Raw genomic sequence first — 25,191 nt, forward strand, 5'->3', positions numbered from 1 at the left:
GGATCACAGTAGCTAGCGTCAAAGTCCTTGCTGGAGCCTAGGTAAGTGATGCCTATGTATATTCTAATGCTCTTTGCTGAACGACCAAGTAAAGAAACTTAAATGGAATGTTTGTTACACATATTAACTTCCTAGGCCACTAATTGTACATTTATTTAATTTTCGAGTAGATGGCTGATCTATAAAAAACCCACAAGTTTTCTTTTAGAAAAGGAATTATGCTCAAACGAGGTGGTAACCCATCGTGGCTGGATAATGTTTCTTACAAAGGCGTGTTTCATTGACAAAATGAAAGCTTTCTCATTGTTAGGAATGCACAAATGGGCATTCTTTTTAGTGAAAAACACTATTCATGTGCCTGGTTTGGTGTTGTTTGCAGCATTAAGTTCAGAAATCTGAATATTTACATTTCCTCCATTGAAGACTCTTATCAGAATTCTGCCTAGAAAATGAACTATTCTGTTTAACACTAGTATTGATTTGAGACAGCTTGAAATTTCTGTCTTAAAGGGCCTTCTAAGGAGGGAGACACATTAGAAAAGTGCATCATCTAGATAACAGGTGACCATCTTACCAGGACAGCTGTGCTTGTCTTCTTGACAAGTAAGGTAGGTTATGATTTGAAAGATAGTTTTAAAATCAAAGCAAGCTGAAAGTGTACAATTAATGTGTGTTTATTTCAGGAACCAATTACCCTGTGGCTTAAGAACCTGGCAGCTGACAGACTTGAAAGTACTGCTTGCCCCACTCAGCATTGGAGGAGTAAGCAACGTACTGCAGGAGTCAGTGGGCAGAAAGTCTACCACAGTAATGGTGACACGACAGAGCTGAAATGCTGGGTCACCTCCCAGTGCATGAAAGCACAGGAAATTTCTTAATTAAAAGCAGGTACACAAGTTATGACATAAAAATTCTTGTCTGGTTAGCCCATGTAGTGTTAGTTCTAATAAATAAGGGTTAGACTGTTACATAAAGTATTCAAAGAATCAGTCTTTTCATATGACAGTTCTGTGTTTTGTTGCTTTCACACCACCACAGGAAGATGAAGATGATTTCTGACCCAGTGACACCATGACAAAACTGTTGCCTCGCAGTGAAATGAAGACTTCACCTTGAGAAGGGTGTGAACAGAGTTCCTGTGACAAACGTTGGCACCTAGTGTCTGTAAGTCAGCGTGCCTACATTGACCACAAAGTATTCACATTTCTTTTAGTGTTCCTATGGTCTTGCAAGCAAATAAAGGCACCTTTCCCTTTTTCTGAGAGGTGCTCAAGCTCATTGTAGTGTTCCTTCAGAGTGGCTGTGAGGATGAAATTGGCGTACAAGGTCTGTTTCTGGTGACACAGACAAACTCAGGTCTCTTCTCTGTCTTTAAAATTCTCTTCTGTGTTGCAGTTACTGCAGAACTGTGTTGTACATCTGTCCTGTACTGCAGTGGCTGGTCTAAAATGATTTGCCAAGTGACCCCTTGATGGTCAGTAGTTGCATTGTGATATGAGCAGAAGACACACCTGACTAAATCCAGGCTTTCTATAGCACAGCATATTTCTGAGAATAATTTTTGCAAATTATATGTAAATAATTATCACTTTTTTTTTTAGGGAAGAAAATATTACTTTAGTCCTGTCTTCAGTTTGATTTCATTTGACTTCGATTATTCCACACTCACGAGACATGCATAACAAGACTTGACTTAATAACGACCATAAAATTTAAAACCAAAATATTTTTCAAACAGGAGATAATTTTCTAGTATTTCATAGGAATTACTTAACAAAACCACTTCCTATAGTTATGCTTCGATATTATTAGTCTAAGTAGTTGATTTTATCTTTAATTTATTTTTTCAATAGAAAAATGTATTCCTTCCTCCCCCCAACCCTTCCTGAAAGCTCTCCTGAAATATAATGTCTCATCATACACGGTGAGTTGAAGTATTAAATTAATTATGTTTTTGAAATAATTATCCCATCTAGTTGCACTTAAAGTGCTGTCTAAAATTCAAGTCCTGCCTACAAACATAAATGTTTAAATATCAACTTTTTATTTAAAACCCTTATGCTTGAATTTTGATGACTGAAACTTTTCCTTTACAGAAATCATTATCAATCATTATCAATTCTCCACAATTAGAAGCCTCTATGAGGAAGCTTTGCTTGCTTCAAGACTTCTGTCTTTACAATGTGGGATCGATTATGTGTTTTATATACAACTATACTGTTTCCATGAAGTGTAAATGTGAGAGGACTTAAAAATATATATATTTAAGAAGAAAAAATAGAGATAAAATATTGTAGACAAAGTAAAATACAAGAAAAGGTATCATGTGGGAGTAATTTGCAGTCTTTCCGCTTAGTGTTCAGTTGAGATTGCCATAACTACTGGAGTGATTTAAGAATACAACTTTGAGAGAGGAGTTAGTTACAGGCATTTAAGAAGCTGTGATTCCATTGTATTGAAACATCCTGTTCCATTTTCATGATAGTTAATGTTTTTCAGTCTATCATCTGAAACCTCTGAGGAATAAAAAAAAACCCTTCTTGAAATTATTTTTAAAGCAATACCCAAATCTGAGAATTTCAATTTTTGTACTCACAGGAGTCGCTACATTTGTTGTACTTTAAACATTATTTATTTGCTCTAATCAAAACATATGAAACACGCCAGGAAGTATTTTGTTTAAAAATTAAAGCATTGCTTTTTTCACATGAAAAACAAAACATGTGGTCAGTAAAATACCTCCTGGTACATGGTATTTTGACTTGTTAATTCCATGGAGTAAACTACATTGTTACCTACTGTTTAATACTTTGGCCTCTCTTTGAAGGATGGAATAAATATTTTCTTGACTACTGGCACTCCAGAATTTAACTGAGGCATGAAGGTGGAATGAAACCCCCACATCATTCAATCTTTCAGAAATTGAAAACTCAGTGCTAAAAATGTTACTTTTGTTCCTTTCTGTATTTAACTTTACTATGTCACTGATCATTTTCTGTTGCACTGATGCTCCAAACTTTGCTAAACTTTTTATTACATAACAGCATATGAACTGTACACTACTGAATGACTGTTCTGTTGACACTGGCTGGTAATGATGGAGGTTATTTAATAGATTGGTAGATTTTTTTTTAATTGCTTTTAGTACAGTTCTAAAACAAACACGAATGAGTACTCAACTTTAAACTTGCATGTACTCCCTTCTTCTCTTCATCCTTTCGCCATTTTTTTCTTTTGATCTTATCTGTATCTCTGAGGTTACATTTAGATTTTTTTCTTAGGTATGACTGGGATTTCAGATGAAAGTGAGATGTTAACCAAACACAGAAAGGCAAAAAAATGAGTTGTAAACCATTTTTTTCTGCCGTGTCTTCTTGTGGCCTTGGAAAAGCTGATTAAAATCAAGTAGTACTGAATTAATATAAAGAAATTGGTTTTAACTTGTCACTGCAGAAGAATGAAATGTGGAAGAAGAGAGAAAAAGAATAAACAGCAACATGGCAGTTTTTAGTTCTCTGTAAGAAGAAAGTTGTTCTGAAAATGAAAAATACTATATACACAAGAATTGATTTTTCTTTCTGTTGTTCCTATCATTAGCAACCTGTGTCTTTCCTCTGAAGACTACAAGCAGGTGTGCCATTTCCAATTTCCTAATCAGGTAATGAAAGAAATAAAATGTCACTTCCTAGCAAAAGGAATTGCAATGCTCAACAGTATGAGCGACCTGGGAGGAATGTGCTACTGTCTTCTGTTGATAATAGTTTCTAATAGTTGAATAATTCCATATTAAAGAGAAATTGCAAGGATTCCCCTTTGCATGTTTTCCAGATAGACTGTTATATATTATAGCCAGTACAGCTTCTTTGAATCTCCCTAAGATATGTTAAGTATGCGAGCATTTCTCTTTTAAAATCAAAACCAGGCTTTGGTACTGTTCTAGAAAATGCACTGGGAATTCCAGGGGATGTTGAATTTTCTGCAGCTGGACAAAGCAAAAAAATACCCTACTGGTTCTTTGCCCATTGTATTTTAACAAAGGGGCTTTTATGTTTGAGATATATCAACTCCTGTAATCACAGAATCACAGAATCACCAGGTTGGAAAGGACCCACTGGATCATTGAGTCCAACCATTCCTAACATAATGTTCAATGTATAGTTCACAAGGTTGGTTGCAGGCCTGAATCAGGGCTCATTTATAGGGGTTTTCCAGCAGGCTAACTCCACTGTAAGCTGCAGTGCTACTTTTCCTGGGTTCGTAGTGTGGAAACATAACGCAACCTCTTATTTAAAAGTCACAGAGTACCTAACATAGCAACAGCTGTTTCAGAACCAAACTGTGTCACAGCAAAGCGCTGGCTCACAGCACCCACACTAGCATTTTATTTAGGTTGATCAAAGCATTGGGTACAGAAGGCAGGGAACACCCATTGACTGCCCGTGAAACTGAAAGGGATCTTTACTGGTATTTTCTTGTCGTCTTTAGTTTACTAGGGGAAGGTGGCAGGCAGTTTAAATACTGTGTCTATTGTGCACAAGATGGGTTGATATGCAATGTGGCACCTAAAAGCTCTCTGGAGTTTGACCACTCCAGCCTGGCCATTGGTGATAATGAGGAACGGTTTTGCAAGCACAGTGAGTTCGTTTGCAAAGTTCGTGGGAGCACACACCTCTTGCCGCTTTGCCCAAAGACAAGCAGGTGCATTCCTGTTTGGATATCCATCAGTTAATTTAGAAGGCAAGAAGGAATGCCTGCCCCAACAGCAGTGCAGGTACATGCTCCTCACAGCAATTCTATCATTATTTTCTTGGAACTGGCAAGCCTCAGAGGGGCATTTCTTACTGGAAGGGAGGTAACAGCAGAGCTGACAGCTTGCAGGAGATGTGACTGCATTGCACAAGCTTAAAGCTGTGCAATGGCAGGTATCCTCCATTCTCCTCAGTTTCATGGAATCATAGAATGACTTGGGCTGGAAGGAACCTTTAGAGGTCATCTAGTCCAGCCCCCCTGCAGTGAGAAGGGTCATCTTCAACTCAATCAGGTTACTCAGAGGGCAGTCCAACCTGACCTTGAACGCCTCTCTGGGCAACCTGTGCCAGTTTCACTACCCTCAGCATGAAAAATTTCTTCCTAATATCTAGTATGAACTTCTCATCTTTTAATTTAAAACCATTACCCTAATCCCCTACAGGCTCTGCTAAAAGTTTTCTCTCAGCTTATAAGACCCCTTTAAGTACTGCAAGGCTGTAATCTGTTGTCGGAGTCTTCTCTAAGCTGAACAACTCCAACTCTCTCAGCCTCCCTTCATACAGCAGGTGTTCCAGACTCTTGATCATTTTTGTGGCCCTATCAGTTTATCAGCTCCTGATTCCCCGCAGTGTCCCCTGAGCCGCAGCCCCACCGCGTGCAGCTGGGGCGCAGTCAGCTGGTGCTCTGCTCTCCCGCAGCGGGCGCCGCCAGTCTCTGCTGCCCTGGTGGTGCGTTACGCGCCCACAGATGGAGGAGGTGATACCGAAACGCCAGCAAACAAAACTCTCTAACTCAGTTTGGAGTTTTAGAAAGCGAGCATCCTCGATAAGGCCTGGGCCACAGGAGGCTGTGATCCCCATCAGTTGTGCGTAGACAGACAGGAGCTGAGACAGAATGGATTTCCCACTTACAGGCATATGGATAAACTTTCCCAGAACTCTTATGCATGTTCTATTCCTTTTGAAGGACTAATTTTAATGTTATTAGGAACTTCACAACAGTCAAATCTCTCGGTGATTTGGAGCTGTGGAGCGAGCTCTGCCTGACCTCGCACTGGGATGGGGACCGGGCGGGGTCCGCAGCCCACGGCCGCAGCAGCGCCCCCTGGCGGCGGCAGGCAGTGTGTGACGCCGTGCGGCCGCTGCCCGTGCGCGGCTGTTCAACGCTCGGCGTCGTAAGGCAACGGCGCGGCCCCGGGACGCTGCTGCAACCATGGGCTCCCGGCAGGTAGCGGAGCCTCCCCGGCAGCCCTGGCCTTGAACACCTCCAGGGATGGGGCAGCCACAGCTTCCCTGGGCAGCCAGGGCCAGTGCCTCATCACTCTCAGAGTGAAGAGTTATTGTTATTTAACCTAAAGCAGAGTTGGGTTTCGTCTAAGTAATTGTGTTCTTTGCAAGTTAGGCAGGATGGTCTGTGGCAGGAATCTTTTCATAGTAGGGTGAAAATATTGCACATGGACTGTGCCTAACTTTGGATTAAAAATATCCGAATCGACTGCTTAGCGTTTAGAATACTTTCATTCACTGGGCATTTTGATCTCTGTTCAAGGGGAAACCAGAGAAAGGGGCAGGATGGATCTTGTGGTTATTGGAAGAGGAGTGCCTTCGATTTTGAAACAGGATACTTAAAAAACATTTTGTTGTACTACTGCTTACAGCTAGTGGCAGTCAAGGAGTTTCTCCCCATCCTGTTCAAAGGAAGAACTCCCTAGAGCTGGAGTGAGTTTGCTCCGCTTTCACTAGCTGGGCCACAGATTAGTTTATGAATAGATTGCTAATGACTGATAATGTATATCTATACCTATTTTGTCACTGTTGAACTTCTGTATTTTGAAGGACGTTTTCTTTTGAGCCTGGTTTGATTTTTGGCTCACTTGGGAATTGCTGGATTTTATCCTTGACTGCAAAATTCATGTAAATAGTGAAACCTGTATGAGTGCTAAACTACAGCAACTGCACTGCATATGATAGACAACCCAACTTGTTTAAGGGCAGCTTGGGTACATCTACTTAAACTTTCTGCACTGTGTGTCTTTCCTTCGTTCCAGCCTTTGTATAAGACACAAAGCAGGAGGTGGATGGCTGTAGAATAGGTGTGCGGTGTTATCGCTGCAAGTGTAACTCCATGGAATGAGGCGATGTGAGCAGTGCAAGGAGTATTGGCAGTGGCGTAAGAGAGGAGAAATGGAGAATAGCCAAAGGCAGTTGTGTTAGAGCCGTTTCTAGATAATTTCACAACTATATTGTCTTGTTTATTATAGGAAGGTGCTGCACCTTGCTAAAATGTGCTAGCCAGAGTCCTGGGCTTGGTCAGATGTGCTTTTGGACAGACAACTTTGATGTCTTATGCTGAGGGATCAGCATTGTAAAAAAGCAGAGAATGCTGGACACTCTTAAATGAGAGTTTATGGATTAGGAAGAAAAAAAGGACCATTTTGTGTTTGTATGTTACCTGAAGAACAGGAATAAAAAAAATATTTGTATTATTTGATGGTGTCATCTAATGCTTGAACGGATATCTTGGCAAAAAGTTAACATGAAAGCTTCCAAACCTAAAACTGATTTTTTTCAGAGTTAGGATTTTTCAAAGCCATTTGAGAAAGCTGAATTTTACATGGAAACACTCTAGGAAGAACAGGGGAAGTGATATGAAATTACGTGCATAGGAGTTATATGCATAATATATAAAGATATAAATCTGGAACTCTAGCTAGATTACATGTTGAAGTATTCCTGTAAGTCTAACATTAGTAGTAATTTAAGTGTGTAGTTGTAATTTTCCTTGGGTTTTGTTTTTTTTTTTCCAAGCCCGGTCCAAGTGACAAACAGAAGTTGGCAAAGAAAACAGGACTTGCTACCACAGTTGTCTCAGGTAGTTTTGTTGGCTTTCTTTCAGCTTTCATTTTCAAATATGTGTCTCAGCGTGTTGTGTAAAGACCGTGGTTGTCATTCAAGTATAAATATATGCCAAGGTGTATATTCTTTCTCTACACTACATATGTCTATTATGTAAGTATGTTATATCTGTATGTGGAACATGGTTTGTATTTCAATATTTGGAAAAAAATTGAAAGTGGAGTATTTGAACAAGCTTGAAAATATTTAAGTAAGGTATGAAACTAGAGCGTTTACAAATATGACATGTAAATTTAACATGGTTGACTCTAATGGTCTGGATAGTTAGAATTTGAGGGCAACATATAAACAGTAGTTTATTGTATGATTTTTATGTTGCCTTACTCCTGCTGTATATTTGGCTACTGTATCTTTGATTTACTCTATTCAAGAAGTGTTGCAGTGTGTTCATAGCATCTACAACACATGTAAAACTAAAATATAAAATATTTATTCTAGACAGGGTCTAAACCACTGTGGCAGCAGAGTTGTCCTTCATTCCATCTGAGGAAAGAACAGAAATATAGGAAGTCAGATGCATTTGCTGTAAAAAATAAGTATTCACCTGGTAAGGTTAACATTTTTAGTACTACTTAAGAAAACCTCTTAGAAACATAAACATATGTGTGATACATTTGAACTTTTTAAAAAAGAATTAATTTCAAAATTTCTTTTCTGCAAGTGGAATCTTTGAACGTGAACTGCAAGAGGCGCAAACCAGCGTATTCTAGAGATAATGGAGCAGGTGCCAGACCACCAGCTTCTACATTGCAGAGCAGCAGCCGTCTGAAAAAAAAACCATGAAAGATTCAGAAGTGCTCTTGTTAACATTCTATTGTGAGTTTTCTTATCTATGAATAAGATGTTTTCCTTTTTAGATAGATGAAGCAAATGTTTAAATTATTTTAAAATGTTGACAATTGGAGTTGAAAGTATGTATGTGAGCATGAACTGTATTGCCAATTTTTAAAACTGAACCTTAGCAGATAAAATACAAACATGGTTGCGTGCTTCAGTGTTCTTTTTGAGTCAGAATGTCTTGTGCTTATTGTAAGGTTTTGGCAGTTAACGTTTTTTATTTTGTTTGTTCACAACTCACGTGTAGGAGAGTTATCTGTTACTTATGCCAGTAAAATATACCTGAAGGATGTGATGCCTGCTGTGGTTTTTTTGTCTCAAGACACCAAGACGATACTGAAGAATGGCTTCCAGCCCTTGAAGGAACCCAGCTTCCAAGAGCAGATTCTTCCACACCAGGAGAGAAAGATGATAAAAAGGTAGTTAAAAACTCTTTTGTAGAGTATTAAATGAAATGCAATACCAGTTGCTTATTGAAAATGTTGCCAAGGTGATTGACACAACAAGAGATGACTAACGGTGATGTATTCTTTCACCGTTAGTTTCACACAATATTTTATTTATAGTGTTACTATCGAGATTGGAGCATTAGGAATGTATGGATGATTCAAAGAATTGCAGAATAGTAACTGGAGGATAACTATTGTCAGGAAGTAATAAATGAATCTTTTCTATACTTGCTGAAGGTGAGAATAACTTGCAAGGGGGGATGCACTGCTTTGTCTGAGCAGATAGAATGCCCAAGACAATTCTCTTTGCGTTACCCTCATCTAAGGGCTAGGATGTTCTTCATTCTCAGTCTGGTTTAATATACCTTGTATGACACAACTGCATACACAATGTTGTGATTAAGTTAATTTGGGGATAAACTGACTGAAATGGTTTCCTTCTGACACTGGTAATCTCCCAGCTGATATTCCATTCTACATTTATTTGAATTTGGGCTGCTATATTTCTTTTGTTTTTCTTTTGATGCTCTGAGGTTTTGTTAATCAGATTTCTCAGGGCTGTTTAAATGCTGATGTACAAGCAGATGTACTTGTTTGTGGTTATATATTTCTATTTTGAGCAATGCGTTACCTGTGCATTGCATATCCACACAAAAATATGTGGGATGCATGATTGTCTTTTTGAATATATTGTCCAGCCTCAGAGCTAATGGGTAGTAATGGCAGCATTGGAATGATGAGATAGGTGAATATATATTGAGAATTTATTTAAGGAAAGGATTAGTACTGGGACAGTGCAAAGGAGAGACATCTCTCCAGAATTATAGAATTGTAACAGCAAAACAAAATCAAAAGCCAGATTACGATGAATTGTGCCTATTCTTCAATGAATCTTTTGTTATTTAGCTGTAATCAGAGAAATGGAATGAATTTTATGCCACTGTACCCTGGTTTTCCATCCAAACAACTTTTTATCATTGTTTTACGAACGAGTGTTTGGCAGGCTGATGATATTTACATCAGATTTAGTGATATTTATGTAATGTACAACATAAATCAGTACTTATAACTAATGACATTTAACTTAACCAAACAAGCCCCTGTCTGTCATTAAACTTGTAGTAGCAACGACTTTCTGATGTTGGACTTAACCGATGCATCGTACTTTTATACTCTGTAGAAATATTGGTATTACATTCACCATGGAATTGATACAACAAATCTGGGCGGAATGGATGAATCATGGCTAGACAACATCTTAGCTTTAATTCCACAACATCTGAAAGTGCTTAATGAAAGTATATTTGAACTGAGTGATGAAGTGAAAGATTATCTTCTGAGCGTAAAAATGGCTATAGGTAAATTTCTAGGATTTGACTTGCATTCTCTCCTAAGTTGCTAATATTCAGAAGCCTTCATTGTTGAATGCTGTTCACTGCTGAGAGCTGCCGTTGTGTAAGTTATTGTATAGGTGCAATCCTGGATGTTAGAGACATGTTTTAATAGAAAGAATACTCAAGTTTTCTTATCCTTGTAGTGATCAGAGGTAATATTATTATCTTTCGGTCTTTCGACATGTTTTAAAATCATTATTTTATCTAATAAATCCATATTTAATAGCATGGCTTTCTCCTAAATCTCTTTTCATGTATATCTACAGATGAAACTGTTCATCTTAATGAGTTGTGTGTATGGACATTTTGGTTGAGACACTGACCTGTTGAAGTGTGTGCTAAGAGGAGCAGCGAAGCTGTCTGTAGGATCTGGAGCACAAGTCTTACGAGGAGTATCTGAGGGAACTGGGGCTGGTTAGTTTATAGGAAAGGATGCTGGGAGGGAGACCTTATCACTCTTTACAGCTACTTGAAAGGAGGTTGTAGTGAGGTGGGTGTTGGTCTCTTCTCCCAAGTAACAGGTGATAGGACAAGAGGAAATGGCATCAAGTCATGCCAGGGGTGGTTCAGATTGGATATCAGGAATAATTTCTTCACCGAAAGGGTTGTTTAGCATTGGAACAGGCTATCCAGGGAAGTGGTGGAGTTACTGTCCCTGAAGGTATTTAAAAGACAAGTAGATGCAGTGCTTAGGGACTCAGTTTAGTCGTGGCTTTGCAGTGTTAGATTTGGATCGGACTCTATGATGTTAAAGGCCTATTCCAACCCAAATGGTTCCATAATTCTGTTCCTTCACTAAGCTTATTTTGGCTTTTCTTTTATTTTTTTTTTAATATACTTTTTTTCAGTTGACTTTGTTTTAAGAGACCCCAGGGAAAAAGATGGAGACAAGAAGAAAGATTTTATGCTACTTCATCATGCAGGGTAAGAAAATATGCTTATTAAAAAACTGACTAGAGAACAGTGGGGTAGAATAGTGTGGATGTCAAACAGATTTAAGAGTAGTAGTCAGTGTCCGCTGTAAATAAGACTTAGTTAGGTAAATTCAAATGACGATTATACATGATCTTTGAAAAAAACGTGGAAAATGTGTCTACCGTGAAAAATTGTTTGGAATTAAGTTTGTTTAGCAGTGCTTAATTGGTAACAAGTCTCACAATTAGCCTCCCAGCATTTGAAAATGGGATGGAGCAAGCCAAATACATATGCATAAACTACATTGTAATAAAGGGAACAATGTCATGTTCTGCACAGATCTCACTGACTTACAGATTGTGACAGTTTGGCTCAATACATACAGGTTTAAGAATGTAATAAACATAGGCTGTTTTGTTCCTCAGAGCAATTCAGCAGTATTTAGTATAAACAGTGATAGATGCCTTGGCTATGTGCTTCAGTATGTAGCAACGTCCGTGCTGGAGTGGATAAATGTGGCCTTTTTTTAGAGTAATGGACTATCTCTGTTCCATTCACACTTGCCTTAAAAAGTCTGCACCCTACTGAAAGCAAGTATAGGGCTACTGCCAGGATCATACATCTGTCTGGTGTGGATCAGCCTACTTAGTATCAACTTTCCTAGAATATCTTTAATTCTGCCTGAGATAGGAAAGTGAAGAGGTATCTTTTTCATAGTTATAGCCAAAAACTGGTAAAATGTGTTTGCCTTGTAGAGGAATGGACTCCTATAAATGCTGCAGAAACAGAACATTTCCACCAGTATCAACGAGATTCTGTACTGAGGGTAGCATTACTGAGTGTTTTTAAAAACAGAAAAGGTTTTGTTATAAATGATTTCTGATCTGTGGTTTGAGGTAGATACTTTTAAACATCAAGTATTAGGCATTAGAATAGAATAGAAGGGATAGCTTTGACAGGTGTAACAAACAATTTGCATCTTAGAGAAATAAAATGTCATGAATTTATTGTTATTATTGCATTCCCTGGGAAAGAGGCCATTCTACATCTGATTCTTTGTAGAGCCTCTGTTTCTACTAGGAATGGTGTAGGACATCACAGTAGCTTGTATATAAGCTTATGTCACATGCTTACACTCCAGTCCCAGAGTACAGAATTCTCCCAGTAGAATAATAATTGGTAAACTAATTTTATACAAAGCTTTATCCTAAAGAAATATGTAAGAGAGATGTGGGAAGATCTCAAAGTTTTTCAGCTTCCTATCACTACTTTTCCTGTCACCTGTAGAATACAGATTCACTGAGAAATGGATACAAGTTTTATCTTATGTCAGAAATTATTTTTTGATAGGGATTTATTATGAAATTGGGAACGAAAGTATTGGAAATATATGACAAATTTGTCAGGACTGTTTTTACTTTTCCCTTGGAACCTAAAAGTGACAGTGTTTACTTTTTAAGTTGCAATACTTAAGGTTTTAATAGTAAAATCAGCCTGCCTGTAGAAAGTGACAACAATTTTTAAAGCAGAAAAGGCTATGAGCATATAAAAATCACCACCAAAGTAGCTTAGTGTTTTTAAAAAATTTAAAGCAGACCAACTGAGTTTATGGAAAGGCTCGATGTTATGAAGTTTTGCAGGTTTCATGTGATGAGCATAAACATAGATACTACGTATTGTAGAAAATAGCATATTAATTGACTAAATAGATTACATATATATATAATGATTTTATCACAAACTCTGTATAAGGGACTATGGTCTCTTAGGTTTTGGCCAATATTTCTCTCATATTATTTCTTTGTTTTATACTGTGGTCAATATTTGAAGACTTTTTGGATATCTGAATAATGAGCAGAAAGGTAGATTTACCTTCTGAAGTCTGTGCTTTCTGGGATGCGGAGAATTATCTTAGAGCAGATGTATGAAAAATTCTGTTCTTAGCATGTTTGCATTCATCCTACTGTTTCATGGGGTTTTTTTTAGACTAGAAATAGTGCCAAAACATTGGAACCAGTCTTTCTTGTCAGCATGCAGTTACCTGAAAGGAAATTTGCATGCAATAAATCCTTCCATGCTTGCTGTTCAGAACTTATGGGAGACCTCATTTAAGTAAGTGTTCTCTCTATCCCCATAGGTTCTCCTAAGAAGCAAAGGGCTGCAGTATTGCCTAGCAGGGCAGTTTTGTTTTTACCTCTTATCTGATTAACAAGGGGAAAAGGCATTAGATGAGCTGTTACTTTCTGCTTCCCAAAGTAGACAAAACTATAACACTTGATCTTGACTCATGATACAAAAGAGAATGAACTGACTTGTCCACGCCAGGTGCTGTAACAAGTTGCGGAGAGTGGTTTTTCATTTTTTTGGTGGTGTTTTGTTTGTTTGTTTATTTTTAATTTTAATTGTATCTGCTAAGTAGGAGACAAAATTCAGACAATATATTTGAAAAATATAAAGCCTGAAAATTATTTTTAAGCTAGATTTAGATGGTTAGTTGTTATTTGCTTTTACATTATTTTATGATATTTGTAAAAACCCATCTAGTCCTAGAGAAGGTTACTATTTAATGTGTTCAGAATTTTTAATGTTTGATTCTATTTATTATGAATAACATATACACAAACTCTGATTCTGAATATAGTTAATATGCTCAAATGCAGTACTTACTACTTCAGTTTAAGACCACACATGCAGATACTACTGTAGTGCTTATATTTGATTCTTGTGAAGCAAGAGAAGCTAATTTCTGAAAATAATATTATTTTCAGGTGTTTAAAATACATTTAAAATCACTTTATGTTTGAAATGTGAAATATGAAACAAGTTTTATGGAAACAAAAGAATAGAATCCAAGATAAGTGAATATACTCCTAAAATATTCATTCTGTATTCTGTTTCAGAAATCTACGCCTTGTTGATACAGAAATGTTTCACAATAAACAAGAAGCAGAGGAACTCTCATTTTTCAACAATAAAGTCATGAAGGAAATTGGAAAATCAAAAGCAATTCTATCTAAGAAGTATGATCCGGTTTATCCGTATTTTTTAAGATACGGGGAAATCCGTATTTTTCTTCATCTATTTTTTCACACTCTGAACTTTCTGGAGAGAGAAGAAATGATCTATTTTGATAATGCATATTAAAGAAAGAGAAGCAGTATTACAAAACGCATTGAGGCCTTTGAACAAAAGCTGCTGTGTGAATTTTAAGCGTGTTATCATGATTTGTGCAGTTTTCTTATTCTGAATTTTAGTGTGACATATTTTGCTCATTTCTTAGAGAGACATTAACAATATATATGCTTTGGTCTCTTACGACAAAAGCTTATTTTTTTGTCGACTCATTTTTGTGGGATTTTTTTCATGGTATTAACCTTGAAGGTTTTTATTTCCCTACTTGCCTATCATTCTGTTATATATTGCCTTTATCACTTTACCATTTTCAGGTGGTTTTCTTCCTGACTTTGAACATACCTTTCAGCTTTCTTAACTAAAGGCTGCACACTTCTGTGCTTTCTTCTTTCTTATTTCCCAGCAATGCCAAAGCCACTTTTGTTTTGGTTAAGGGCAGCTGGGCGGAATTGCCTTTGGATTGCTTTCACATCTTAACATCTACTGATGTTACAGGGATGCATAATGAACTGCACAACTTCTGGGACTTGATGCTCTCTGTGAAGCCTTTCTGGCCTGAGAAACAGGAGACCAAAGCAAGATAGCACATTTATCTGTCATAATCTCATAATTTTAATTATGAGACACCATTTTCAGAGGCACAGTTCCATAGGATTTAAAAATACTACTACATGACCTATTGAAGTTAAACTAGTTTCCCAAGTATGTTGCAGCATCTTTTGACTACATGTAACGTAAGCGTTTATAGCAATTAATTTAAAATCATGGGTTTATTGCTTAATGGGTTTATTTATTAATGCTAATCACTTGAAAAGATTAAAAATATTGTATTCTTTTAAGGTGGTTTACAAAAGTGCATAAGGTCTTTTACCACGGTAGTATACGAAACCAAGTACCCATCAATGCCAAGATCACTGAATTAGAGTCTTTCTTCAATTGTGCTGCCACTTTAATGACTCGTCAGTTGCAACATTTGCTTTTACATTCAATTCAAGACTTCACAGATTTAATTGTTCAGCCTACAGTAAGTAGTCTTTCATACGTACACTAGCAGCATTCTATATCCATCTACATACAATTTTTTCCTGTTTATTTTGATTCTTTAGCAAAGAAAAAATGCATGAACTCTGGTGACAGATGCTTTCTGGAATAAAGGAATGGTATTTTAGAAATGCATTATTTATTAAGTAAAATTAAAATAACTTCTTTGTCATGTAAGAAGGGAAATATGAATCTATTTTAAATTTGATATCCTGAAGAACATACTGGAGTCAGTTAAAAATTCATTAATACAAAGGATGTTTGCATCTTGCACTACTGCTCCCTCTCTGTTATATGCATCTGTGAAGAAGTCCTGTCTTCTCGCTGCTGTTAGTGGGCATCTGCGACATGCCTTGAGAGAATAGTTCTTGGGGGGAAAAATAAAAGTAAGAAGGAGTTTCTCTTTTTCACTCACATAATATCTGTTGCAGAGGTAAAATATTCCTTCTTGTTATTCAAAGTCTTGGAGTACAATGGAATCTTTGTTCAGCTTTTTGTAATATTATTGCCATCAAATATTCACAGAACTCTTGCTTCATATAATATTGATGAAAATAAGCATGCAGAGAATGTTATGGAAGCAAAGTATATATTTTACATTCCTTCTCCCCAGTAATTGCTTTGCATGCTTCTGAGTTGTGAGCTTTGATGTTAACAGTACTATTTTCTGTTATTGGTAGTAATAGGTACATATTTTCATATTCTCGTAGAATCACAGAATAATTTGGGTTGGAAGGGACCTTAAAGATCATCCAGTTCCAACCCCCCTGCCATGGGCAGGAACACCTCCCACCAGACCAGGCTGCCCAAGGCCCCGTCCAACCTGGCCTTGAACCCCTCCAGGGATGGGGCAGCCACAGCTTCCCTGGGCAACCTGGGCCAGTGCCTCACCACCCTCAGAGTGAAGAAATTCTTCCTTATGTCTAGACTAAATCTGCCCCTCTCTAGTTTATACCCATTGCCCCTTGTTCTATCACTACAAGCCTTTCTAAACAGCCCCTCCCCAGCTTTCTTGTAGGCCCTGTAATCTATTTTCTAATCTTATAATTCTTAGTGGTGATCCTATGTTACCTAGTAGTGATAAAATGCTTCCTCATGTTTCCTAAGTAAATTTTTATATAGTTAGAATATGTTAACAGATGTAGGAAAATGAAGACATGTCTGATCTAGATTAATGATATAGTGGAAACTCAAAATATGCCACCAAGGACAAAGGCATATACAAATTTTCATACTGCAATACAAGGGAATCCATACTGCAAATATAACCCTCATAATACTCAGTTTAGATTTTGTGGTTTATATTCTTGTTTACCAAATAAAATTGGATGTAACCCTTTTTCATTTTTTGATGGGAATAGATTCTTAGTGGCTGCTCCACATGATGAAAATATGTACTGCTGTACACTTAATAATTCATGTATTGCTACATTTGTGAAGGCTTCTACTTGTAAAACTGCTGTGCCTCGTCTATGCAAACAACTTTATAAAAGTTCTTTCCTGGTATGTGGAAGATGACACATGCTTCTGAAAGTTATGCTGTATTTCATCTTAATAAACACCAGTTTATGTGAATTTTAGCAGATACTTCCTACTTCCATGACTATTTTTCTTAGGATTGTGACATGTCATTTGCAATTAAAATCCTGACAATTTAAAATGCATATGCTGGTGTAATTCTTAAAGATCGTTTGATTTTTCCTTCATGAGTAAGGTTAGCTAATATTTCATTTTCCTCATTTTTTTTTCTTTTTGGTGTTAGATACCAGTCCAAGCCTACAGACACCCAGGTTTGATCCTGAGACTAATCCTGGAGAATGGCAGTATTAAATTTGAACCTGACTTTAATGACTATGAGGATGTGTTAATGAATGTTTATAATGTTATGATTCAAGCTGTCAGTCATATACCAAGAGTTGAGACTAAATTATTTTCTGAGTGGGTAAGAAATTATGATATTCATTGGTTTGGTTTTATCACTATATTGTTGCTATATTTAGTTCCTAGGTATTTTAATGAATAGCCCTGTTGTCAGAACTGACATAGTAATAATACTTTTTCATGATATTTGGAACACTTTGAAATCATCTTAATTTTGTTAATAAAAGGCCCAGTTACCGTTCTCTAAGCAAATAAAGAGCCAAAGATTAACTGGTTTGCTGTATGAATTATTTTCTGCAGCAGCTACTACAAATGTACTACAAACAAAACTGACACAATTAAATTTTAAGCACATTTCTGCAGTGTTTTGGAAAATACCTTCTATTTTGATACTGGAAACAGTACTGTAGTTTTAAATATAGAATCTTTTGCGTAGACTATCCTTTACAAAATATGTAAACCATAAGTTTTAAGCAGTTTATGCTTCAGGTTTCTTTCATGCCGTTGACCAGGTTACACTGGTCAAACGGGAAATGATCCAGGTTTCTCCAGAAGGAGAAAGTGTGGGTCTAGCCACCTCCAAATTCCTTCCAAGCATCTAAGGCAGAGAGAGGATCCTTAACGTAAACCACTTTTTTTAGTGGTAAGGATATTCTTTCATAAGAACCCTTTGTCCGTTCTAAAAAAGAACTCTGAAGGCTAAAGTGGTTTTCCTTAAATTGCTCCTCTCCAAGCATTCAGTGCAAACCTCAGTTCTGGAGAAACCAGTACTTACAGGCCTGTCACAAGGGCTTCTGTGTGTGGAAGGCAAGCTCTTTTGCCCACAAGTCAAAGAATTGCATTTGGAGACTCGCTAGGAGGCAGAGTCTCTCTTTAATCCTAAGGCATGTCATGTGTCTCTAACAGTAAAGCAAGATTATCATGTTTTAAATGTATCTCAAACTGTAATTTCACTAGACAACGTTTGCTGCCACAGACAGTGGATGCCCTTAATTTTTGAGGAAGTAAATTATTTGTCAAGGTACAAAGGGAGCAGTGCAAGATTTATATGAAGTTTGATGTGCAGATACAGAAGAACCAGTTGTTCACAACTGTAGCTGCTTCTTTCTCTTTTTCACTTCAAAGTTTTAAAAACATGTTATAGTTTAATTAAATTCCTACGTGAGATTACTGACATTCTGCTTAAGACAGTGAAAGAAAATATGTACAAGCTATTCAGTGTTTTGACAACTGTTACATTTGTATTGCAGTATTTCCGTCTAGGAATGTTTGAACTGCATTGTGATGAATTAATAAGTGCTTTGGTAAAGCGAGCAGATAATATTTGTGAAAAAGTTATTTCCAAAATGTTCAAAGACCTCCAAGACACAAATATGAGGTAACTATCAAACTGAAAACATGTATTGAAATGTACTTAATTTTGATTCTGCTGTTGACTATTTTTAAATCTAAGGATAATTAATACAAAACACACTTTCCAAACCGGTCATTTTATGTATTTTTCAGACTATGTGATGAGTTTGAGAGAATAAAAGAAAAAGTTCTTACTATTCCATCTAATACACAGGAACTAATGGAACTTAAGGTACTCTCCTTTTTTGTGAGTCCAAGCAAAAAGTAGCTATCAATACTGTTGCTCTCTCCTTATGTAGTAGCATATGCAAGTTGTCCCCTTTTTACAGTTGTGACTCTGGCCTTGTTAAAGTCACTGTTGTTATATCTGTATTATGAAATAGAAAAGGATGTGTCTTTGGCTATGAGGCTAAATCTTGTAGCCTGGCTCTTAGGCAGACAAATAAACTCTTGTCTCCACCAGAACGTCACAGCTGTAACTAGACTGCTTATTTGGAACCATCCTTTGCCTCTGTTATCACTTTCTGTATACAGTGGCATTATTGGCAACAATGCTGGTTGACATGGACCTAAATCCTGTAGGGCAGCTGTCTCCAAAGTGTGGGGTGAGCAGCCTGGGGGGTGAACAAGACAATCTGCTGGAATAAGCGAAGGAAATGATATTTACTTTTTTATCTAAAACAATTGTGCAAAGAAATGAAGCTTTACCAATATTTAATATACAGGTCGACACTGGTGCCTTCATTCAGTCTGTACATCATCGGGTCCTGTGTCACACACATGATGAGGTACATGAAGTGTCCTGAGGAAAGAGTGGGTGTTCGCAATGCAGACGAATTCACAGTGGCACTCTTGCTTTTCACTTGTTTTCAGCATATTAACATGAGTTGCAGTTTGTGTGCCCAGTTAAGGAGGTACACGGTTTATGTCACCTAGTTTTAGCTAAGCTAAACCTCACAACATGGGTGAGTGGCTTAAAAAGATTTCCTCAAAGACACTGCATATTGAAGATAATACTAACAGTGCGAGCAGAAGTGGTCAACAGGAAAATGGCAGGGCTGACACTTCTAATCCTAGATTGAGCTCTTCATCATTCACTTTATGAGGTAAAACTAATGATCATCTAATCAGATTTGACAAGTTGGCCAAAAAGAATTCAAAATTATCAGGAAGAGTATTTGAAATAGGAATTTACATCCACTATTGTTAATAATGGACCTTGCCTGAAATGTCTGTTGTACCTTGAGATATTAGTTGGTAATAGTATGAAACCATCACACTTAGCGAGACATGTAAAAACTAAGCATCCAGATCATGAAGAGAAACCTCTACAGCTTTTTCAGTGAAGTTTCAAGTCATATGATATCCAATCTAGGACTCTACAAAATGTAACGATCCATGCACAGGAGACTCAGAAGCTGCCTCTTATTTAAAAGTGAAAGAAAAAAAGGGACATACCCTTGGAAAACAGCAAAAACAATATATGGACAAACTTAAATTTGTTACTTTGCCAGCAAATGCTATTGGAAGGCACATGGAAAAGATTGCTGAAATTCTGTAGAAACAAGTATTAGAGCAAATTATGGAGCATGGGAAATTTGCTCTACAGCTGGATAAAAGTGCAGAAGGTGAACATACCTCAATTTATGGTATTTGCTAGATTTTGTTTCAGTAATGAAATACATGAAGAACTACCTTTTCCTGAACTACTAAAGGAAAGATGTATTGGAGAAAATATATTCTCAACAGTAATGACTTCTTTAATAAAACAGTGCTTTATGGGAAAGCTGTTCCAAGTGCAACCACTGATGGAGTGGCTTCTTTGACCAGAATAAAATGAGGATTCTGGGATAAGGCTACAGAGATAGCACCACACATGAAATTCATTCACTGCATCATTCATAAGCGTGCTATGGCAGCAAAGATCTCGGACCCAGAAGTGTACGGACTTCTACAGGATGTCATCAATGGAGTTAATTTTACAAAAGAAGATGTTTAAATAGTTGAATCTTTAGAATAGTTTGTATTGAGATGGGGTGTAACCATAAAAATCTTTTGTGCCTCTGTGCAGAGGTTTGCTGTTTATCTTGTGGCACCTTTAAAAAGAGGTGTCAAAATTAAAGAGGAGTTATGCATTTTCCTTTTACAAAGAGACAAGTGTCCCTAATTTTGCTGATCTCTCTGTGATGACAAGTGGCTGTCAACAGTATGCTACCGAGCAGATGTTTTTTGTAAAATAATGACAGTGTGTTCTTCAAAGTAAAGGTAATATCTTTAAGAATGAGTGAGAAATCAATTGTTTTTCAAAAGAAAATCATGGTATGGAGAGAGCATTTTGAAAATGTATGTTTGGAAATGTTTCCATTGTTATGTGATTTTGTTGCTGTAAAACCTCTCAAATCTCTACACTTTAACAACTTGGTAAAAGAATTCTCTAATCCATTTAAAAATCTTACAAAATGTTTGAGTGGGATTTGAACACATTTATTGAAAATACAAGACCAGTTAGTCTGCAAGAATGAATGAGTGACATCAGTGAAGATGGAAATTTACTAGATAAATGTCAACAAAAAATCAATGCAATTGGTAGATGGAACAATGATTTATTAGGCACAGACAATGATGCAATTCTTCCCTTTGGGTCTGTGTATCTTTGAAGTTTTTTTTGTCTATGACAGCCATTAAAACAAAGTATTGAAATAAACTGAACTTAGAACAAGACCTTTGAATCTCTGAATACTGAAATATTAAACCATATGCAATTCAAAGCATTAAAGCATATTCAGTGACATTGATCTCCCTAAGAATATTAATGATAATATTAGTGAAATCAAAAAGTTTTCTGTAAAATTAATTAAAATATTTAAAATATTGTATATTTCATCTTAATTTAATCCTTTTTTTTTGTGTACATAATAGGTTAGTACAGTACTATGCATGTATTATCTATAAGTCATACACTCAGAATGATTTGTGTTGGAAGGGACCTAAAATATTATCTGGTTCCAACGCCCCTGCCATGGGCAGGGACACCTCCCAGTGGATCACAGTGCTCAAAGCCTCATCCAACCTGGCCTTGAACACCTCAGTCATGGGACATCCAAGACTTCTCTGGGCAACCTGTGCCAGTGTCTCACTGCCCTCAAAGTAAAAAATTTCTTCTACTGTCTAATCCAACTCTCCCCTCTTTCAGCTTAGAATCGTCACCCCTTGTCCAGTCACTGCACTCCCTGATAAAGAGCCTCTCCCCAGGTGAGGCTCCTGTAGGTGCCCTTTAAGCACTGGAAGGCTGCTTTAAGGTCTCCCCGGAGCCTTCTCTTCTCCAGGCTGAACAACCCCAACTCTCTTATCCTGTCCTCGTATGGAAGGTGCTCCACCACTCTGATGATCTTGGCAACCCTCCTCGGTAAATATGTAAATAAATATACATACATTGGAGGTGCAGGCTCAGAAATTTCTTGCTGATTAGGATGTGTGATCAAGTTTGGAAACTACTTCTGTCAGGGAGCATACTAGCAAACAGTGTGGCTAGCTGGGACACTCTGTTGTGCCTGTTAGTAATATAGATATTTATTTAGTAATATAGGTGTTATCTGGGTTTTTTTTCACTGATTTTCAGGAAGCAATGCATACCTATATAATGCCTTGGAATAAGTGCATGTGTTTTGTTTCTATCCCCATCTAGCAAGTGTAAGCAGACAAGTAATTTCTGTAGTGTGGGCAACATGCCAGGAGAATTAAATTTAGACTGTGTGTTCTTCAGGAACAGTGTAGTCAAAACAGTGAATATCTCTTGGTTCTCCTGAATTGAATTCAAGCAATCAAATTAGATGTGGAAAGCTCAATATCCATTCCCAATATCCTAAACTAACCAAAGAGTTGAAAACTAAGGTGTAGGGAACTTCAATACGTATTTAATTCTTTACAAGAAAACTTAAGCAATCACTCATTGGCCAGCTGCATGAAGTAATTTTGTCTTTATACCTTTTGTTGAATGATCATTTAAAATGTAGCAGATGTAGGGTTTGCAGTTCAGTAACTGTAAAATCTCATCTCCTTGCTTATAAATACTGCCTCTATAATCAAGCCCTTGCTGTTTCTTTGATGTATTCAGTCTCCAGTTCAGCAAAGCCCTTATACTTGCACTTGAAATGTAATGTGTTTTAGTCTCTTGCTGTTTAGCAAAGTTCTGATGTATGTGTCCAGTGTTAAATGTGTGGAATACAGGTGTGTGCTTAAAATGTATTGAGTGTCTGAGTGTTTGGCTGAATTTGGGTCTGAGTGATTAAAACTTTTGCTACAGTGAAGTTTAACGTAAGATGTAACTGGAGTAAATTTTTCAAGTAAGAAGTAAAATGTTTAGAAGTTGAACTATGTGCTATTTGAGAATATAGTGTTTCTAAAATGCATAGCTGTTACGCTATAATTTTCTGTTGGAGAATAAACAAATTGCATGTAGTCACGTAGAATACGTAATCATGTGTAGCATGTGATATTATACCAGCATCAAATCCCTTCCAGCAGTTCTTCCATCTCATTGCTGAGAAGATGTATCAGTCTTTGAAGTATTCTTTTAATAGCCAAATAGTCTCTAGATCCATAGCAAAGAGTATATTACGAAACAGAAATTTCTGTTAAACGAGTGGAAGTGGAGATTTACTGAACAATTTATTCCTATCTAAAAATGTTTCCAGTGATACCACGTTGAGTCATCATATTAAATTTCAAGTAATATTTAAATATACTGGTACAGTATTCATCTGTCCAATTGGCCAGCATTTTTACTAATACAGCTCTTTTCATCTTAAGAGGCTTTCAAGGTGCTTTGTTATGTATTGTTTAAAGTAGGCTGTGTTGCTGTTCTGTTAAGATCACCATAGAGGATCCTACATATATCAACAGAGTTTACTGCTGGCTCTTGAGATCTGAAAGAGCAATGTAATTTTTATTTTAATCATAATAAGCAGTACAGTGGTTGTCCTCGTAGTCTTACTGCTAGGAAACACGTAATCTTACATTGGGTCATCGAGTGCTTCCCATTCTGAAGTGTCCTTCTTTTCTCTTGGTGGCACTATGCTTTCTTTCCCAAACCTGCAACACTTAAAACAGTCTGTATAGATTGGCTTCAGTTAGTCCAAACCTTTGTGCATATAGCTTCAACCATTCTTTTGAGTTTTATTCAATCAAATTACTAGTATGGCAGTTGTATTAGTAATATATGCTGTAAAAATGGCTAGTAGCATACCCATTCCAGATAAGCACCTTTTCAGATCATGTATTTCTAATCTTATTTAATTTTCCTTGTAAGAAATAAGCTTTTAAAGTTAAGTATTAACTACTTCAGGCATTGTTTTGGCACTAGATTATATTAAAAATGTCTTCCATTTTAATTTCTATTCCTCAGGCTTGTATGCAGAAAGTGGAAACATGTGCCATGGTTGAATTGAAGCAGAAATTAGTCAATGCTGTAAACTGTATTGCTTTCCTGACAGAATATGTCAACTTTTCACCAGCAGACATTCGACTGAACAGTAATGTTTTTCACTGGCATGCATGAATGCCAGATATCTTTGAAGAGAACAGGAAGATTATTCAAGAAAAAACAGATCAATTTCAAGAGGATCTTAAGGTTTGTAATGACAATATTTAAAAAATCCCATAGTCACTAATTTTCCATGACATATAGGACATGGAATAATGGGATGAATAACCTCATTCATTCTGCCATGTACTTTAAAAAGAAGTTTGAAGGAGATGTTTTTATGTTACTCTTGCTATTAACTATTTTTTGCCTACTTTCCATTAATTTGTTTTTTTCACATATCCTTGAGTACTGCAAGACAAGCCACATCTTACATTTTGCACTCTGAATCCTCTTTGGCTCTGATGTTGATGAAAGTTACCTGTGAAAGAGTAAAATTCAGATAGAACCTTTAAAGACACTTGCATTGCTGGATGTATGCACAAGCAGTCTCTTTGGAGACAATGGCGGTATATGACATTTTTACCAGAGTGCCAAAAAAAAAAATTGAACTAATTAACTAATTTGTGTGATTTTGCTGTTATGATAATGTCAAGTAAGGTAGTTTGATAACATAAGTGCATCTTGATTCAGGATTGTTTTATTGTTTACATTTTTTATTCTCTTATACTTTACATGTATTTTTATCACTGTTAGAATTTTTCGTTGTATTTACTAGGCTTTTACAGGGCAGTGTGTTTTATTATCTAAGAAAAGGGGTTTCTCCACAAGGATTGCTAATTACTAGGCTGCTTAATCATTGCAGTTACTGTCTGTATAGCTATCTGACTTGGTTTTCTTGTGCTTGTTAGTCTCATCATCATTTTGTCTTAGATCATACATATTTTAAGATAGTGAGCTTCAGTATGTTTAAAGAAGTAGCTAGTAAGTGTTAATGTGTTATAAATAAATGTGCATAGACTCTGTTCTCTTGAAATATATTATTGCTTTGTATGGTTTGTTGCTTGGCTTCAGACACTAACCACTACTGATACTCAATGTTA

The 25,191-nt window shown here is 36.7% G+C and overlaps 1 protein-coding gene across 1 annotated transcript in view; it reads left to right on the forward strand.

The window, feature by feature from the left end:
* The first annotated feature begins 4,610 nt into the window (after window positions 1–4,610).
* The window catches only part of DNAH7 (dynein axonemal heavy chain 7), a 104,782-nt gene continuing 84,201 nt past the window's right edge, over window positions 4,611–25,191 (forward strand). Inside the window, 17 exon segments of the mRNA XM_054070556.1 lie at window positions 4,611–4,771; window positions 5,354–5,505; window positions 5,751–5,976; window positions 7,557–7,620; window positions 8,103–8,211; window positions 8,326–8,441; window positions 8,443–8,480; window positions 8,824–8,920; window positions 10,131–10,308; window positions 11,193–11,268; window positions 13,246–13,371; window positions 14,160–14,279; window positions 15,232–15,422; window positions 17,202–17,374; window positions 18,564–18,691; window positions 18,820–18,898; window positions 24,071–24,295. Coding sequence (XP_053926531.1) covers window positions 4,611–4,771; window positions 5,354–5,505; window positions 5,751–5,976; window positions 7,557–7,620; window positions 8,103–8,211; window positions 8,326–8,441; window positions 8,443–8,480; window positions 8,824–8,920; window positions 10,131–10,308; window positions 11,193–11,268; window positions 13,246–13,371; window positions 14,160–14,279; window positions 15,232–15,422; window positions 17,202–17,374; window positions 18,564–18,691; window positions 18,820–18,898; window positions 24,071–24,295 — 2,259 coding nt within the window.

Source organism: Cuculus canorus, chromosome 6 (assembly GCF_017976375.1).
Source record: "Cuculus canorus isolate bCucCan1 chromosome 6, bCucCan1.pri, whole genome shotgun sequence".
NCBI lineage: Eukaryota > Metazoa > Chordata > Aves > Cuculiformes > Cuculidae > Cuculus > Cuculus canorus.